The sequence below is a fragment of the Misgurnus anguillicaudatus genome, unplaced genomic scaffold, assembly GCF_027580225.2.
Source record: "Misgurnus anguillicaudatus unplaced genomic scaffold, ASM2758022v2 HiC_scaffold_34, whole genome shotgun sequence".
Lineage (NCBI taxonomy): Eukaryota > Metazoa > Chordata > Actinopteri > Cypriniformes > Cobitidae > Misgurnus > Misgurnus anguillicaudatus.
Genome location: NW_027395284.1, coordinates 3,259,888 through 3,279,294, shown reverse-complemented (window position 1 = coordinate 3,279,294; position 19,407 = coordinate 3,259,888). Strand labels below are relative to the sequence as shown.

The window sequence follows — 19,407 nt, the reverse complement described above, 5'->3', positions numbered from 1 at the left end:
TAATTTTCCAGTTATTTTAAAAATACAGAAACACAGGTTTGATCCATTTGTGAATGGAATTTGCTGAGAAAAATTATAAATTAATAAAAATACAATTTTTTATTTTATTTTTGTTATGTTTTTTTGTGCTGTATGTTTCTATCCATGGCTTTTCTGTATTATTTTCAAATAATTAAAAATGAATCCAGTCAAAAAAAAAATAATCCAGTCGCATCTCTGTCGCTAAATGGCGCTGTTGAATAAACACACTGAGGTGAAGCGTGCGCGTGCTTCCTCTTGTGCGGTTGTTGGTTGCTACGCGTTGCTAGGAAGTCAGTAAGTTTCTTCAGTGAATTGAAGGTAACGGAGCAGTGTTTCATTCTGTTATTTCTTGTATTTAGATACATTTTACCTCATGTATATAGGTATATTTAGCAAATTAGTTGTATTCGAGAAATATGGCATTATAGATGTTTGGTCATCGCGTGTAATCGGTGATTTTAGCATAACGTTAGCGGTCTCAGAGGCAGAGATTTCGATTATTCTTGTCTTTGTATTTTAATGTATACGTTAATTTAGAGGTTTTAATCATGTTGGTTGTCATTAAACTCACGAAAACTAACCACAAAAAGTAGCCATGGTTTAACCATAGTAAAACTATGGTCATACTATGATAATCAAACCGCTAAAATCACGATCACTACTATTTTTAATATAATAAAACTGTAATGTTAACAAAATGGTGCTTTCATAGTCATAAGCATAAATTTCCTCACTGTCTCGACAGGATGTGATCATTTACTGTAATACCATGGGACTTGTTTACATCTAAAACCAAATCCAACAATAGAATGAGTGAAAATGGAGAAAGCATCCCATTTAACCCCACTGATCTCAGTTCAGGTGAACCAGCCTGCAAAGCTAATACTGTCCTTAGGGTAGATTCAAGTACAGACATCAGCAACAAAGATGAATTGATAGATGTCAACAAGCCCTATGATGGACCCAGACTACTTCAGGATGAACACAAGGACATCAAGCTTAGTCCATATCTGCCTCGGCCTCCCTCGCAGCCGAAACAGATCGGATTGGCGATGGGAGGTAGAAACATGTCATACGAGGAGAAGGTCCGAGGGAGAAGACTGAGAAACAGCCAGGAGAGTCTCACAGACCCGGGTGAGACGGGATCTTCCACCGATTCTCTAAAAGAAGAAAACTCAAGCAGTCCATTGGGTTTGAAGAATGGACAAAGTCCTTCATCTAGACGGCCACTTGATCTTCTGCCCATGGAGACGGCATTCAGGAATTGGTCTGGTAGCTTCTCAGAAAGTGATGTGTCCCCACATGAGCTTTGTGATCCGAAGGAACGCATGAAACCGTCCCGAATAGTCCTTTCTCCATTGCCGTCCACCAGCACATGTCCTCCTCTGGATCACACAGTAGCCTCTGCGAGCCTAAGAACAACTAATCGGATTGACAAGGATTTTTTGGATTACAGTGCGGTGGGGAGAAGGGGACGTTCTGAGAGACTTCATAGGAACCTGAGCGATAGCCGGCTTTTTGAGAACATGGTGTCGGACAATGTCTCTGTCCACTCTATGAGGTCCACGTATAGTGTGCTGAACCCCATCAGACCCAGGGATGTGAGGAACAGGTGAGAACGTTTTGGTTACCTATATGTTCTGCATTCTGTTGCAACCCAGTTGGATTTAGTTTTCACCTCAAGATAATGCTAATGTGTCATTAGGTTAAAGGCTCATCCAGAGTCTATCAAATTGTTATTTTGTGTTATTTCAGTAAAACAGATGTACTGTTCCTGTAGACATTTGGCTACTGAAAGAATGAATTAAACAGCTTTAGTTGCACAGAATGTCAAAGTGTGAAACCATGAGATAATTGCCATGAGATAATTGGATCTACTGCAACTTAAAACTGCTGTAGTAGACCATTCATTTACATTCTGTTTGTTGGATTTACATGTGCAAATCTATGTGAGTATTATGTTAAATGTACACATGCATACATTAGTTTAAAGTTGCCCCCATTTGGGGGGGGGGGGGTGCAAACAAACTCAAAATCAAACTTTTACTGTAGTGATGCAGGACTGTTAATGGCCATTTATCAAATGACGATGTATCATTATTGCTTAGCTAAAATGCTGAAAATGTTACTGTTGAAGTCAGTTAAATAAATGTACTATAAAGCTGTAAGTTTGAGTATAATCTGGGTTTAACTAAGTATAACTAATCAAGGTAATCACACTCAAAACACACACACACACACCATAGGTTGCGTTAGACTTTTTAAATCTCTGTCATTTTTTTGATGAACAGCGTTGTAAAAATTCCATCAGAGTCAATTATTATCTGTCATTTCATGTTTTAATGATAATAATTGTTTTCGTTTACATGTTCATTTCTAATCATAAACTTACAAGACAAGCAAACAAGTTAAAATGTGTTTATTTATTTGTGAATGCTTTTTTCTCGCAATGACAGCGCCGGTGGCGATAAAACACGCAAACTTTCTGCTGAACAGACAAATATGAACAAATTAAATGACAAAATACTTACAACAAATATCAACAAATGTGTAACAATCTGAATTGATTGATTACCTGAGCTCTCGCTCTCGCTCTCCTTATGTCCATGCAAAGCCACACAATTTTGCGCAGTCTATCACGCATTCAGACTTGAAAACAGCAAACAGGGAAAACAATGAAAGGCATGACTTACATCGCATCCAGCTAGCCAATCGAAGATTTTTAATCCTTTATTTATTCTTTAGCTGAATGCCATTTAAAGGGTGATTTTGTAAGGATGAAATCATATTTTCTTTATATTTTATTTCGCTTCCAAAACTATGAGTTACATTACAATCTGCAACACAGTTATGAGACTCTGAGAACATGAGGTCAAAAACATAAAAAAAAGGATATTAATTTGCTAACAACAAAAGTTGGAGGGTTTGGGGCACAGATCTGAAACAAGCCAATTAGAGCTCAGCGTAGGGCTGGACGATATGCCGTATATATACGCCGGTACACTTCTAAACTTCGGTCAATACAGTATAGATCCCATAAAGGTATGAATGTTATTTTTTTTCTTTACTCAAAAGTATGTACTTTCTTGACACAAAAGCAGTACTAGTATTATAGGTAGGCAAATTGGGACACAGCTAGGTACTTTATCTAATTCGTACTGTCACAGTCAATTTCGAACGCAGGGACAAATTCAAATAATATTGTTATAGCAAAGGATAACATAATTTTTTAACTTTTCTGCCTTTTTTGCAATTATTTAAATTATTTAAAACATTACTATGTTTTGTAATATGTTTCTTCTAGAAGCTTTCTAGAGGGCAGTGTTCTGGGAAACGGTGCTTTGTTGGGAGCGGAAGAGCTGGATCGCTACTTCCCAGAGAGACGGCTTGGCATCTACATTGCCACATGGAACATGCAGGGACAGAAGGTGTGGACTTACAGATGCTTTTCTTGCATTGTTTTGTACGCTTACCTGTATGCCAGCTGTAGTAAGTTCTCTCTCTTGATGTCAGGACCTTCCATACAATCTTGATGATCTGTTACTTCCAACCGACACGGACTTTGCACAAGATGTTTATGTTATTGGCGTTCAGGAAGGTTGTCCTGACAGGTAAGAAACAGGCAATTTTTTACTGTTTCTCTCTTTATCTGTGTTTTATTCGGCACGTTTACTATCTTCGTGTTTATCCACAGGAGAGAATGGGAGATCCGTCTGCAGGAGACTCTTGGCCCGTATTACGTAATGCTGTACGCAGCTGCTCACGGTGTGCTCTATCTCACCGTTTTCGTTCGACGGGACCTCATATGGTTTTGTTCAGGTAAGGCTTGAATTAGCCATAATATAACACATGTAATATGTTAACATATTTATCATCTCTTTTTTTAATAATCATAGCAGTAATTTTATAAAAAAATTAACATGCAGAAATAAATATTTTTTGATAAAAACAAATGAATGAAGACTTCAGTAATACCACTGGCCTAATAAAAGCTGTTTTATTCTCTGTGGTTTGGGTTAGATAATAAAATCACGTGATTCTGTCGAATGTTCTTCACTTTAACTTGATAACTCTGCTGTTATGAGATGTTTTCACACAGAGGAAGTAAAAACAACACAGGTGTCTGAAGTTCATAATGTCCATATTAATCAATGTATTGCTGATGTGTTTGGAGGGATTATTTGGGTACCCATTTTTAATTGTAATGGGTTTCTTTTGTCACTACAGAAGTTGAACATGCCACAGTCACCACCCGAATTATATCCCAGATCAAGACTAAAGGAGCTGTGGGTATCTGCTTCACTTTCTTCGGGACATCCTTCCTTTTCATCACATCTCATTTTACCTGTGAGTAAAACCAAAGTCCCTTTAGGGAACCAGGCGACTATATTTGCAATGTCTTCGTGCAGTTATTTCAGTCATGTAAGATTAAATCCTATAAGTAAAGACAGATATCTCTAAAATCACATGCTAATATCACAATCAAACCACATATTTCTGACCAACACTTAAAGAGCACCTATTTCATTGCTAAAGAACAACGTTATTTTGTGTATTTGGTATTATACAATGTGTTCGCTAATCTGTACGTTGTGATTGGCCTGAATACATTTGACGTCAGCCGGAAATGTGATGCTTCTTACCATGTTTGAAAGATTCGCTCACAATGCAAGGCTGACAGAAGTTAACTTACAGGCTGAGTCCGACTCCGAAGCACGATGAATTATGATAACGTTGGTCTTGGCCACATCAACCGGCCCAGGAAGTAAACTGTTGCCTACAATTCGTGTGTTTGTTGTAGTCCAAGAAAAAAGAGTTACGTTGGAGACAATAACTTGCGTCATCGTTTACTTTTGGGTTTGTAGCTTTTGCATATCTTAAACATGTGCTAATACACACTCACACACCAAAGGAAATGTAAAATCGGAACCATAGGTGCCCTTTAAACCTGATTTCAGCTGTACCATAACTTTTGTTACTTAAAGCGATGATTCAGTGAAAAAAATGAAAATTACCCCATGGTTCACTCACCCTCAAACCTTCCAAAATACATATTTATAAAACGGCTCGTTCTGGTTCTTCATTCTGATTGGTTGAAACGCGTTCTAAGCCGTGATAAAATACCCCGGTAAACCCACGGTTCAGACCGCATCACAAGTATCACTGCGCCACTGTTGCTTCATACTGATTTATGAAAATAAACACCAGTCTTTAATCATTTTTTTATTTTTCTACCTTTGCACAATTATGGCGATATCCAGATAAATGTCAATAAATAAAACATTTCGTCAATAAAAAGAAAACGTTCTCTGAAGGTTTTTTTGTCTTATTGATATTTCCGCTATTATCCACAAGATGGCAATCTTATCCAACTTAAACACTGAGGCATTCACTCGACACAACAGCGTTGTGGTGGATTTAGCGTGACGTGTGTTTTGATCAGGCTCTGAATCTGATCTCTTACAAAGTTCTTCACAAAAATGGAATTATCTCCGCATTTAGCTGAAAATTTGAGAGGTGATAACTGATAAGACAACAAATGAAGGTAGGATGAAAGTTTTTTGATGTTGTTGGAAAGCGGATGGACTGTTCTTTCATTTGATATCTTATGTTTATTTAAAGAAGATAATTTTTCTGTAAGGCATTCAACTAAAACTGGGTGGCAAAAAAAGTTAAGCATGCTTCCAAAAATATTTGATCAACATCACTTCAACAGTTGCACGATATAAATGTTAATGTATAAATTAGATGAATGTTGATTTATAAAATAAACACCACAGTCTTTAATCAGATATTTTCATTGTGCCTTTGCTGCATCTGTGTTGTTTGTGAACTGCGCTCTGTTGCAGCCACACTTGATTCTGAGGAACTACTTTGTTTGGCGGAAGAGTAATATTTATACTAATATAATTACAACTTATTTGTGTTTTATTTTATAAAATCCCGCTAACGTTATGAATATGAAGTAACCGTTTTATAAACGCAATAAACCCCTCGAAGCGTTGGGTTACCAGTGCATTTTATAACAGCTAAGGGGGTTTAGGCACTCCGCTTCGCGTCGTGCCTAACAACGCCCCTTAGCTGTTATAAAATGCACTGGTAACCCACTGCTTCTTGGGGTTTATTGCTTTAATCCATCATTTTTCAGACTAACACAATTTTAGTTATTTTATGGAATGTTCTGGCTCTTCCAAGCTTTATAATGGTAGAAAACAGGGTACACGACTTTCAAACCCAAAAAAGTGCATCCATCTTTCACAGAAGTAAGGCGGTTAAAGGATTACTCCACTTTCATAAAAAATTCCCGATAATTTACTTACCCCCATGTCATTCAAGATGTTTATGTCTTTCTTTGTTCAGTTGAGAAGTTGTTTTTGAGGAAAACATTCCAGGGTTTTTCTTCATATAGTGGACTTTAGTGGACCCCAACTGTTTGCAGTTTCAATGGAGCTTCAAAGGGCTCTAAATGATACCAACTGAGGCATAAGGGTCCTATGTAGTGAAATGATCGTCATTTTCACCAAATAAATAAAAAATATGTACTTTTAAACCACAACAACTCGTCTTGCACTAGCACTAGTGTGACTTGTCAGCGCGACCTTACGTAATCACGTCGGAAGCGCATTACATATGTGAAACGCACACTTGCGGACCATTTTAAACAATAAACTGACACACAGACATTAATTAGTATCATTCCACATACAACAACGTCTGAATGATACTCTTTCTCCACACATGTAAACACTGAAGCAGTAGTTTTGCATATGTGATCTTTCCATGTGATTATGTAATAGTTAAGGTCACGCTGGCGCATCACAAGGCTAGTGCAAGACGAGAAGTTGTGGTTAAAAAGTACTTCGTTTTTTGTAGGGCTGTGCAAAAATATCGATACAGCTAACTATCATGATAGTTAGCTGTATCGATATTTCGATCTCGGTATTTTAAAAACCATAAAATCCCTCTGTGTGCGTCAAACGACCTCCTCCGCCGCTGCTGTAGTTGTCATTGGCCAGTTGTCTGCCATGTACGGCAATTCGGCCAATGTCTCAGAAGTTAGAGGGAGTGAGAAAATGGCAGAAAATTTAAAAACAACTTTATTTTTTTGTACATTTTTTGATTATTATTGCAATGTATCGCAACATGCAACGCATTGTATTGTATCATGATACGTATCGTATCGGGAGGCCCTTGCCAATACCCAGCCCTAGTTTTGGCGTAAATTCAACTGCATTGAAACTGTAAACTGTTGATGTCCAATAAGGTCCATTTTTATGGAGAAAAATCCTGGGATGTTGTACTAAAAAAAAACTTTGCCAAAACAACACCAGTCACGAATAAGAAGTCTAAATCAAGGATTTTAAAGAAAATGGCAAATTATTTTGATTTAAGACAAGAGTATATTAAGTTACCCTGTAGCTAAAACAACTTACAACAAACGGTTCTCGCGAGAGTCATTTCTCACTGGATCTTACGCATTGTACGCTATGCCTAATGTGCATTGGCCTCACTGGAAGCTAGTTCATAAAGTTTTTAAAAGTTTTAAATATATTTAAAATCGCATCAGTTACCCTTAATTAAGGCCTCGTGAGACTCTGTACAGAGCTCCTCCCCCAGAGAATTGTCTGTCTTTATCAATTGATGATTGGCTCTTTTAATTGAAAGGCGGGACTTTCATCACTAAAGCGTTGCATTGTCCCCTATTCATAGTAATAGGAGTGCTCAGTCTTGTTATATATATTTGATAAAACATGAGTCAGAGGATTAATGATGTACTGTGGTATTGTAATCAAAGACTAAACTTATAAGACTGTATTTATCCAATCCATAATTTTGTGTTTTGTTTCAGCTGGAGATTCTAAAATATATGAAAGAATCTTAGACTACAACAAGATCATCGAAGCTTTGGCTCTCCCTAGAAATCTCCCTGACACCAACCCTTACCGCTCCACGACCTGTAAGTGTCACTGCGGTTGATCATCATTGCATTTCTTCTTCACAAACGTGATTCTCTTGTTGTTTGTTCTCAGCTGACGTCACGACACGTTTCGATGAAGTCTTCTGGTTCGGAGACTTTAACTTTCGCTTGAGTAAAACCAGAGGAGAGGTTGAAGCCATGTTGAATCAGGTTGCTGATGCAGACATGAGCTTGCTCTTACAACACGATCAGCTGTCTAAAGAGATGAAAGAAGGTATGTGCCAACAAAATGCACTGTGTGTAACTGGACAGATCTGTGCATTGAGGTAATTGTGTTGATTTGCAGGTTCCATTTTCAAAGGGTTTCAGGAAGCACAGATTCACTTTACTCCTACTTACAAGTTTGACATTGGTTGTGACGTCTACGACACTACTACAAAACAGAGGACACCCTCATATACTGTAAGCTTTCTAGTTTATTATGTAAAGACCATCCTGATTTGTCACAATATGCCCGTCAGTGTCACCATATTTTTTTCGATATGTTAACAGGACCGAATTCTTTATCGAAACAGACAAGCAGATGACATTAAGGTGGTCAAGTATACATCTTGCTCGGCTATTAAGACATCAGACCACCGCCCTGTCGTTGGCTTGTTTCAGGTCAAGCTTCGTCCTGGTCGAGATAAGTAAGCTGCTGTTTACAACATTGATGGGATGATATTTAAAATCATAAGGGATATTTCACTTTCATAAAACAATTCAGATAATTTACTTAATTGTTCAGTCAAGTAGAAATACATTTTTTTGAGGAACAAATTCCAGGATTTTTCTCCAAATAGTGGACTTTAGTGTACCTTAACAGCTCATTTTCCAGCTCCCCTAGAGTTTAATATGATATTACGCAGTGCCTAAAATAGTCCCCTGCTATTGAAAGTTACCAAGGGGACTATTTTCGGGCACTGCATAATATCATTGCGCCTGCTGCAGCCATGCTACGCAAGGAAACTCCTTGATTATTACGCCAGAATGAGAGTATAGTTCCTAGCCATTAATGTCTAGAAAATCGCAACGTTGGTCTTAGTACACGATGTAACTACAGAAGAGTCAAGTTTTAGGAAAAATAGGAAAAATATTGAAACACTTTGGTCATTTTTAAGTGCGATGCTAATGGTCTAATCAGATTCAATGGATTATGCTAAGCTATGCTTAAAGTGGTACCACCGGACCCGGAGATCGGCTGAATGGATTCTAAAATGGTAAAATAGATTTTAACTCTAGGGGAGCTGTAAAATGAGCCTATTTTAAAAAAAAGTGGAGTTTCCCTTTAAAGCCAGACCTTTCGACATGATTACGTAATACATAAGGTCGCGCTGGGGCGTCACACCACTTAATTGATTTAAGATATACATTTTTACCATTTGATCAAATTCTATAAATTGAAATTTTTGGCTAAATCACTCATTTTGTTTTTCCCAGCATTCCTTTGGGTGCTGGGCAGTTCGACAGGGGTCTGTATTTAGAGGGAATCAGGAGGAGAATCACCAGAGAGCTGAAAAAGAGAGAGGCAACCATGAAAAACCAGAACAGCAGCACTGTTTGCACAATATCCTGATTTGGGACCAGTGCACAAAAGCCACGGGTGCTTAAACTGCTCATTTCAAATACCAAGTTGCGTGGAAAGCTGGACTTTCAGGACAACTCGGTACTAGAAGCGTCACGCCACTTATCTGTCTTCGCTGAAGTACAATGTGAAGCTTCGGTGCACAGTACAGGGACCCCAGAAACAGAATATTGTTTGATTAAACAGAAAGGACTTTATTAATTTTACTGACCAGAGTAAATGAAGATGACCTAACACACTAGTAGTGTCCACACTTTACAGTACATTCATTATTCCAGTGTATTTGTATATATATATTTTTTTTGTATATTTAACTTGACAGTCATGTGTTTTGTATTTTCAACTGAAACTAGCACGTTTCTTATCATTCATTGACACCTTAAGCAACCGATGTACCAGGAAGCTGGATCCTATTTACAACAGTTACTTAATTAATGTGCTAAACGGTTGTGCTCTTTAAAAGGGAACTATACTGTAACATTACCAGCAAATTATGGAAAAAATGCTGTTCGCATGCGTTTCATTTACAACTGTCATTGATGGGGATAATGTGACAACTTGTGGTTACGAGTATGCAGAGAAACGAAACTTGCGTTGAATTATATAGTCGTAGGTACATTTGGTGTTCAAAGCTTTTTTAAATGGATAGATTTTTGACTATTTAAATAATTTAGTACTCCTTGTCATGATTTACAAGATGTAACAGACCATAAAAATATAATATTTTCTTTAAAAGTGTTATATAGCTAAGATACATTATTTCCTTTTAGTCTGTGTCAGTTACTGTCAACTCTGTTAACAAGGTAGAGTAGTAGAGTTACAGTGTTGACAGAATTTAACAGAACTTGCAATTCACGAGTTTGCATTAGCATATGATCAAATAAGAAATAAAGTACATGGCGTGCTGTCCAAGTAAAAGGCTCAGAGCTCGCAATCTTACCCCGAACCCTTTAACCCCCCACCTTGATTGGGAGGAGGGGTGATGTTACAAAAATGGGACAGAGGTGAGGGACCACCATATAGAGACCTCTTTGCGCTGATTGGTTGGATTACATGACCATGCTCCTTCCTAAATTAGTTAAATAAACCTTATTTATACACAGACATGACTGTCAACACTGTTACTCTACCTTGGTAACAGAGTTGACAGTAACAGAATTGACACAGGAAATCATATTTTTTTTAGCTATACAAGACTTTTACGAAGAATATTATATTGTTATGGCCTATAACATCTTGTGATCCATGACAATTAATACTAAATTATTAAAATAATAAAAAAGCAGAAAATAATGACCCAATTAGGGATGCATAACGATTAATCGCGATTAATCTATAGCAAAATAAAAGTTTTTGTTTGCATCATATATGTGTGTGAACTGTGTATAATAATTATGTATATATTAATATGCACACATGCATGTATAATTTTAAGAAAAATATATATTTATATATTTAGTATTTATATTTATATATAATATAAATTATTCATAAATATACAAATGTATATACACATGTAATTGGTTTTTAAATATATACATGAATGTGTGTGCATTTATTTTTACAAAGTTATTATACACAGTACACACACACATATATGATGTAAACAAAAACTTTTATTTTGCTATAGATTAATCGCGATTAATCGTTATGCATCCCTAGACCCAATGTAGCTGGAATTATATAATTTGAAAGCAGGTACAGATCATACTTGAGGTTATTGCCTTAACTTACCCAATGTACTTGTGCTCGCTTGATGTCAGACGAGATATATTACCATATTAGCACTACAGTGGTATTTACATGTGCATGGATCTCAATAATGGTGGAAGACAGAGCGATGCATCTACGAATGGTTCAGTTGTTTCTGTACTAAAAGTGCCTGCGATCTTGCTCACGATTTCAGATACATTCTGCTGTTTAAAACCAAATACTAGCATGTATATATATATATGTTTACATTAAGTAACAAAAAAATCTGACTTGTACTGAAGTTGTTATTTCTACTTATGACAGTAAAAAATATGATCATCTTAAACACAAAGCCAGGAACCTGTTATTGAACATTTAAAATTTATATGACAATTACACATTCACAGAGACAAAAATACTGTGTTTAAATCTGAAAGACCCTGGCAAGTAAGGACCGTACATTTGCTATTTCAGGGCAAAATGGTTGTTTAAGCTCATAAATGTCACGTGATCGATATTCTCAGTAGAAACAAAATGGCAAAGCATTAACTAAAACAGTCAACTTCTGGAAAAGTGCAAGGGAATAAATATAGGGCTCCCATGACAAAGGATAGATCTAACAAAAGGGAGATACTGACATACATGACGTAGTAAGAAGACACCATGAGGTACTGAAGGTTGGCAGCTTTATCCCATTACATACATAGTAAGTCCCACCATACAGTTCAATGATCGAAGGTTTTTACTTACTACTATGGTAAATAGCAAACATTTGCTCTGCTTAACACAGTGAATTTAATAGCATTAGTCCATATTTTGGGAAACATGCTATGTAATGTTGGTTCATGTTCATTAATGCAGAAATGTGAACGTTATTTTGCTAGAAATGGGCATATAAGTCATAATACAGCTGTAACCATAGTCCTTACCACTGGACCTAAATTCTCATCCAAAAAAAAAAAACTATTTGTGGGGTCAGTCCTGCTTATATTTGCCTGTAGGTGGTGTCAGTTCAACAAGGTCCATTATCGAAACAAGCGAAATATGCGAGGAAGACGTCCATCTTTACTGGAAAGAGCTGCCTGGATGTCCTCATAGGAAGGAAACTCTGTCAGATCTCCCAACGCAGCAACTGCAGGTTTACTGCGCAGCATTTTCGTTGTGACTCTCTTGATGTCATTGGCTGTAACATTACCTACAAACAAAGAGATTTTGGGTAAATTTTACCCTTTAGAGTTAGCAAAGACATTAGGGTGATTCTCGCGAAATTAGACTTATGAGGTGTCGTGAAACATTTTGATAAAAAAAAGTAAATGCTATCAAAATAAAAAACATACAGTTACAAACATCTCTTCATGTACTATTTTGCACATGCATGATATCATACAAATCAATTTTGTTGTTTTTACACATTTAAGGGGAAACTTTTCATTACCGCAACGTGTCCATGACTGGATTTGGGTTCTTTGACATGAAAATATTTATAATTAAAAAATCTAAAAAATAAAAAGCTTCAGTGCATGTTATACTATAAACATTTACAGTAAAGAAACATATGGTATTTATTTGGTGATCATTGGTAAATGTAGAGACAATAATAAGGAATATAAATGTGTCCAAGAAAAATTTACTCATCCTCCGCAACAATTTTCAATCATTGTTTAAGCCCTCAAGGAATTAAAATTTAAAAAAGAAATTGTTGGAAGGGACATAATTGACTGTGACACTCAAGATGGCTACCAGGTAAGTATTTCTTATTTTTTCTTTCCAGATAAAAATTGAAATTTTGTTTGTCATAGTACCTAGACAACTTTTTAGTTCTCATTACCAAAACATGAGTATTACCGAAAGGTGCAGTGTGTAATTTTTAGAAGGATCTCTTGACAGAAATGGAAAATAATATGCAAAACTATATTATCAGGGGTGTATAAAGACCTTTCATAATGAACCGTTATGTGTTTATTACCTTAGAACGAGACCTTTTTTATCTACATACACCGGGGTCCCCTTACATGGAAGTCGCCATTTTGTGCCGCCTGTTTTCTACAGAAGCCCTTAACGGACACATTTTTTTTACTAAGTTGTCTCCGACGATAATATGTTTGTCTGGTGGCGGCTACCGTAGCTTCTCTATGCCTTTCAAAAGCAAAGGGGTGAGCAGTGGACTAAGCCATTGGTTGCAATTCGCAACCTCACCACTAGATGCCGCTAAAATTTACACACTGCACCTTTAATGTAATATCACGTTGCGGTAATGATAATTTTTGATAATGATAATCTAAAAAATTAAATTATTTCTCCTCTAAAAATAATGGTTATAGTAAGTTCAGACCTTAAATCTTTTTTGTGCAAAAAAAATTGGCTTTAAGGGCTTTTTAAAAATTCTGATGCTGGACATCTTCTAAATCTGGACTTTGTGAGAATCACCCATTAAGAATGCATGACATCTTTAATATTGACTTGTGTGAAGTCATGTCAAAGATTAAAATGAGACTTCAGCCTAGATTGCACAGGCAGGGTCACACTTACTGATGAGGTCACAAAGCTCGCTAGGCAGTTTTCTTTTCCCCGTTGCAAGTACTTGCCGACCTACGTCTTCGAAGATGACTGGCCGTGATTCTAAGTTCATCATGAGCATTGATTTCAGTTGCGTCTTGGCTCTCTCCAGCTCCATCTACACATGAGGAGAAACTTTCTGAAGGTCGCATCTCAACAACAAATTACAAACAAAAGCAAATGCGGACTTACCTCTCCTGCCGTTCCGCTCATCTGAATAAACTCTCGTGTAATGATCTCCACCATTTCTCTCACCTAAAAAAAAACAGTCTAGCGTAAATACAGGTATTTATTTGTTTTTATATACTACAGAAATATAATACAGTACCTGTCGGGGGTCTGCACTTGCATGGATACAAAGCAAACCGCTATCTTCATAGCTGTGGTGGTAGGAAGTAGCATTGTACATCCAATGATGCCTACAAAAAATAAAAAAATTCCTAAATTTCCAAGCAAAATCTATAAAAAAAAAATATCCTGTAATATACAAGAAGCGATGATGTCACACCTGTTGAGCACATTAAGGTAGAGACGGGTGAACATGCCTTTTCCTGGACCTCCGGCGGAAAAAGACCCACCTCCGCCCATCATCATATTGAGGACGGCAAAGGGAATAAAGTCGTCCTCCTATTGGTCGCAAAAAACAAGCAGGCCACATATCAAATCAACAATTCTAGACTACTCTTCAAAATCAACTGAATTATAACCAAAATAAAATTGTTACTGACCAAGTAAGAGCAGCTCTCCAAGCCAATCATAATGTGTGTTAGTTCAGGAATTGGAGTAGGGCCCAGGCTGACATCAGACATGTCCTTAACCATCTGAGACAAAAAGTTTAACTTAAGACATGCTGGAATCTTCAAGCAGCACACAACATTTATCAGCGTCCCACCTTAACGATGCCTCCAGTGTACTGCGCTACAGACAAGTCGACGTTGGCAGGTGTGCTCGCACCCCATACTGGTTTAACATTAAGCAGATACTTCCTGGCGCACTGAACAAGCTGTTCATGTTCGATCCCGACCCCCGCCAGCACCATGCGCTCCGGGCAGTAATAGCTCTGTAGGTATTTAAGCAGCAACTTTTTGTCAATCTTCTCAACGTTATTAGCAGAGCAGAAGCGAGGAAGACCCACAGTGTTTCCCCTGTATGCTGCCTAAACAGAAGAAATACATGTGACATGAAAAGACATCATCCATTAAAGGTGCAATGTGTAAAATTTAGGAAGATCTATTAACAGATATGAAATATATTATACATAACTATATTTTCAGTGGTGTATAAAGACCCTAAATATTAAACAGATATGTTTTTATTACCTTAAAATAAGATGCTTTTTGATAATAACATGAATATGCTGCACTCCAGTTATCAGTTTGTAAGTTATGTATTGATTTATTACATTATTGTTTATGTTACATGTTTGTTACTGTCATTGTTGTTAAGCTCTGGAGTGTTTATTCATACTTAAATATATTTATTTATTTATTTTGTTTCATTTAAATTTTGATTATTTGTCTATTTGCCTGTCTTTATGGTAAATGCGTATCAGAAATGTTATCCGACGTCAAAATTTAACGTTGATCCTACGCCAGGATTTGATAAATATTAGCTCCCAACCTAAAGGGTTTCTGCAGATATTAAATTGTCTTAATTCATCTTGATATCTGCTCAAAATTGGGTATTGATGTTATGATGAAGAGTCTTTATGATGATGTCATCACCGGAGCGCGATCTAGTTAAAAGTTTTTAAATGAGACGTTTATTTACATGGAAGTCGCCGTCATGTTTCTACAGTAGCCCCAAACGGACATACTGTTCTATAGCGCGCGTTTCATCACTACGTTGCCTCAGACGACGTGTTTGTCCTGACCATGGCTTTACTATGCATTTCGAAAAAGATGGGTGACCTCTGGACTGATGCCACCAAAACTCCCAGCCTGCACCTTTAAATGATGTATAGCTAAATAAGGATGTAAGGAATGGTTGGAATAATTTTGATTCTCGATTAGTAATCAGTTTTCATAAACAATTTTAGTTTTGCAGACATGGAATTTATTTGGTGTACTGTCACTTTAAGGCCTAAATGTAATGCATGGATCAAATATACTTATAAATGCATTACACATGCGTTTTCTTTCTAATGGTTCACATTTACATTCTAGACTATGTGTGTTTACAAGGAAAATCACTGCATTTCAAAATAATTTTGTGCAAACATGTCCATTCAAGGAAACGTGAACCCAGTTTTTGCACGCTGTCTGGATAAAAAAGTGTAACCTTATTTTTTGTACTAAATTATCAAAAATAGGCATTTTTTAAATGTATTAAAGACTCTATAACGTACATGAGAAAAATATTATATACACCATTACCATGATATAACATTTTGGTAATAATTTTGATTATACTGGAGTATAGACAACGTAAAAGGAAAAGGTGCCACTCACTGCATGTATCATTTCTGTTAATAAAGGCTCCGGATCGGGTCTCATGTTCAAATCTTCTAATTCAAAGCGAACAGCCATTCTGGCCATCTCCACCTCCTCATCTGCAAATTCACATGTGTCATCCATCCACCCATTAACTGTTTTAAAGACTCAATGGCAAACCCCATCAACAGCATTTGCATTGCAACCAGTTCTTACCTAATAAACGTGGCTGTAGCACAGCATCTGCCAGCAGGTTTACTACGGTATCCAGACCCTTTACTTCAGCTGATACTGCATACATTGTTGTGTCCCTACAAAAGGCAGAAGAGCAAATCGGCATTATGCACATACAATAAATATAATAATATAAACTTAAAATTATACAGATATATATGGCTAATTTCTACTAAAAGTTGAATAAATTGCAAAACCTTGAAGTTTGGCAGTCACATATGCCTCCATGTTTTTCAAGAGTGAGGAGAATTTCATCTTTACTTCCAAACTGGGCTGTAGACTTAAAAGTATGGAAGAGCAATTCATTTTGTTCATGTAATAAAAAACTATATTAAAAGTAATGTTGTTGTTGTTCAAGTCAATGCATAATAAATATTGAATTAACTTACAGAAAATGCAAGCTTTTCCAGAAAGTGTGCAATTCCACTGGGATATTTTGCTTCATGACGTGAGCCTGAGTTTACTAAAACTGATAGAAGGAAGCATTTTTTTAATATAACCAGAGCTTAAGCATTGACCAATGAAACATATCTGACACAGATACTTACTTCCAACTGTACAAAATTGGCCAAATTTGTTCTGTGATGCAACTTTAAGTCCGTTTTCTAAGGTGGTGATTTTTGTCTCGTATGTCTCATGACCGTCTACAGAGGCAAAGACTGGTTTAGGAATCCCGGTTAACGGTGTGGACAGAGAGACGTTTGGATATGGACTGCCACTACTGTACTGCCTACATACTGCAATACCATACCTGCAAATCAATACAAAACATATTTTAGAGATTGAAACCGTCACAAATATTCTAATGGATTTAATCTAATGGGAATTTTTGACTGGGTATCTGTGGGTCTACTGGTAATGTGTTGAGTGGCATCTGGGAACCAATAGACCACCAACTGGTATAAGACTTAAAACACACTACATACAGGAATTATTTTGCAATGGTTATTATTGTAAACAGCTTATAGTTCATACTGGTATTTGTAATGGAAACTATTATAATTTGTACTTTTATCACCAGGGAATAGTCGTTGTAATATTTACAGAGTTTATGAGCAAATCAAACATGCTTAAAACATGACAATCGAAAGCAATAGTAAATTCGTTCTTCCCACTTGTAATTATAATATTTTAACAGTGCTTTTAAGGTTTATCTTAATGAATAAGTCAAAATATAATAGTAAAGTCGATGAAGCGCGTGTGCGTGTGCAAGTGCCGCGAGGTTTTATTTAACGTCATCACGTGACGAATGCAACTGTAACAAACGACATTAAAAGACAGAGAGAGCTTATACAATATCATGTCTTATAAAGTCGGGACAAACAATTTTCACTAGTTATTCACATAAACACAGATCGCACCTCTGTACTCGGCTCCAGCACTTCAATCTTGACATGTGAGCGGCCATGTTGGATTGTATTTGACCTAAACATTCACCGGAAATGATTCTCAAACACGTCCGCTGTCGCGTTATTATGTTGCGGTTGCCTGGATACAAGCGAGCGTGTGAGAAAGATTTGAATTTATTATACGGATTAAATAAATATTTACTGTGATGGGTAAAACATATTTTCATAGTAACGTTAGTATAGCTACTTTCTAAAAATGTAGAGAAGGCTGGGGAGCTATAAAGGAACCTTTAGACAACATTGATTGAACAGTATAATGGATTTCATAACTCGTAAATAGGGTCACTGAGTGTCACTTTGCTTAAGCTGAAGAAACATAAGTAGATGACGTGGACTTAACAAAGAAAAATTGCCAAAAAGATATTGAAACGTAAAAAAACCTGATTGATAAAATGGCAGATTCAAATTTTAGGCAAAGGGTGACTACACTGAAGATGCTAAAATATACATATATGATTCATATTGGATTTTAAAGGCATAACATCATTTCCATGAGTTATTCAATAGTTGATAATGTGTTATTCTTATAGTTAGTGACTCTAAACGTTTCTAGGCCTAATATATATATTACATTTAAAATGTTTGCTAATTTAGTATTTTGTGCTTTGTAACTTTTTAACCTAATTTTACATTCTATTCAAAGCTAACAAATGTCATGTGCTATATTGCACAGCTTTTACAACTTTGACGACAACTGTGTGGCTTTGCACAATAAGAGCAACACATCTATAAAGAACAATGTGTTCTTACAGGTCGTATTGCAACCAAAATAATTGGTGCATAAGAATTGCATTGATTTCTAAATGCTGCCATCAGATTTAAGAGCTTTTTGCTGTTTGAAGAACACAAGAATTAGTGCACTGCACCGAATTATACCAAGAGAATGATGCTTTCAACATATTTTACTCTTATTTCTTTGATCATGTCTTTAATTCCACAAATAACCAATTCATATGAGCTACAAGATACGATTCGTACTCTCAGGGAGGAGAATGCATACCTACATCACAAACTGAAAAATTTTACTCAAACACTGCGGGATATAAGAAAACTGCTGCTGGATCACTCACATGGTAAGAATAATGTGTGTATATATACATACATACATACATACATACATACATATATATATATTATTGCAATTATGAGTAGGTAAATATGCTTTGTTAAAATATGATGTTTTCAAAGGGTCTGCTGTGGATGCAGATAGTGACCAACTGCATGCCTGGAATGAATGGATTAAAAATGGTAATATATGTTTTCTCTAGTTATAGCGACTTAGTGTTAGAAACACTCATTTATGTATGTAGAGACTTGCATTCTTAACCCTCAAATGGTGTTAACTACTACTGCACAAATCTGCTGTTAGTGGACAAATTTTGGCCAATTGTGATTCCATTTATATTAGGGATGCACCGATAGGATTTTTTTGGGCCGATGCCGATACCGATTTAAACAGACAACTTCTGGCCGATACCGATATTGGTCTATTAGCTAGTTTATTTCTGCATCAAATAATTT

General features: G+C 36.4%; 3 protein-coding genes across 5 annotated transcripts in view; 2 read left to right on the top strand and 1 right to left on the bottom strand.

The window, feature by feature from the left end:
* The first annotated feature begins 242 nt into the window (after positions 1 to 242).
* LOC141363417 (phosphatidylinositol polyphosphate 5-phosphatase type IV-like) lies at positions 243 to 11,607 on the top strand. Its single transcript, XM_073866092.1, has 11 exons — positions 243 to 339; positions 767 to 1,633; positions 3,326 to 3,449; positions 3,535 to 3,632; positions 3,716 to 3,840; positions 4,249 to 4,368; positions 7,871 to 7,978; positions 8,052 to 8,213; positions 8,286 to 8,401; positions 8,492 to 8,628; positions 9,419 to 11,607. Exons 2-11 carry the CDS (start codon positions 831 to 833, stop codon positions 9,552 to 9,554), a joined length of 1,929 nt encoding a protein of 642 aa, XP_073722193.1. The 5' UTR covers positions 243 to 339; positions 767 to 830; the 3' UTR covers positions 9,555 to 11,607.
* Positions 11,608 to 11,615: 8 nt separating this feature from the next.
* On the bottom strand, positions 11,616 to 17,949 carry LOC129441008 (mitochondrial-processing peptidase subunit alpha). Its single transcript, XM_055200679.2, has 13 exons — positions 17,839 to 17,949; positions 17,026 to 17,228; positions 16,867 to 16,946; positions 16,675 to 16,757; positions 16,460 to 16,554; positions 16,262 to 16,362; positions 14,704 to 14,967; positions 14,540 to 14,632; positions 14,320 to 14,438; positions 14,140 to 14,230; positions 14,004 to 14,066; positions 13,785 to 13,929; positions 11,616 to 12,450 (listed from the first exon to the last, which is right to left on the bottom strand). The coding sequence occupies exons 1-13, from the start codon at positions 17,883 to 17,885 to the stop codon at positions 12,281 to 12,283; spliced, it is 1,554 nt and encodes a 517-aa protein (XP_055056654.1). The 5' UTR covers positions 17,886 to 17,949; the 3' UTR covers positions 11,616 to 12,280.
* LOC129441004 (uncharacterized) overlaps positions 17,686 to 19,407 on the top strand; it is a 25,707-nt gene continuing 23,985 nt past the window's right edge. For 2 of the 3 annotated variants that reach the window (XM_073866088.1, XM_073866091.1), the window contains exons 1-2: positions 17,686 to 18,959; positions 19,075 to 19,134. The gene's annotated coding sequence lies outside the window, so the exon portion shown is untranslated. The remainder of the gene's footprint in view (positions 18,960 to 19,074; positions 19,135 to 19,407) is intronic. The other variant, XM_073866089.1, reaches the window with a different exon arrangement.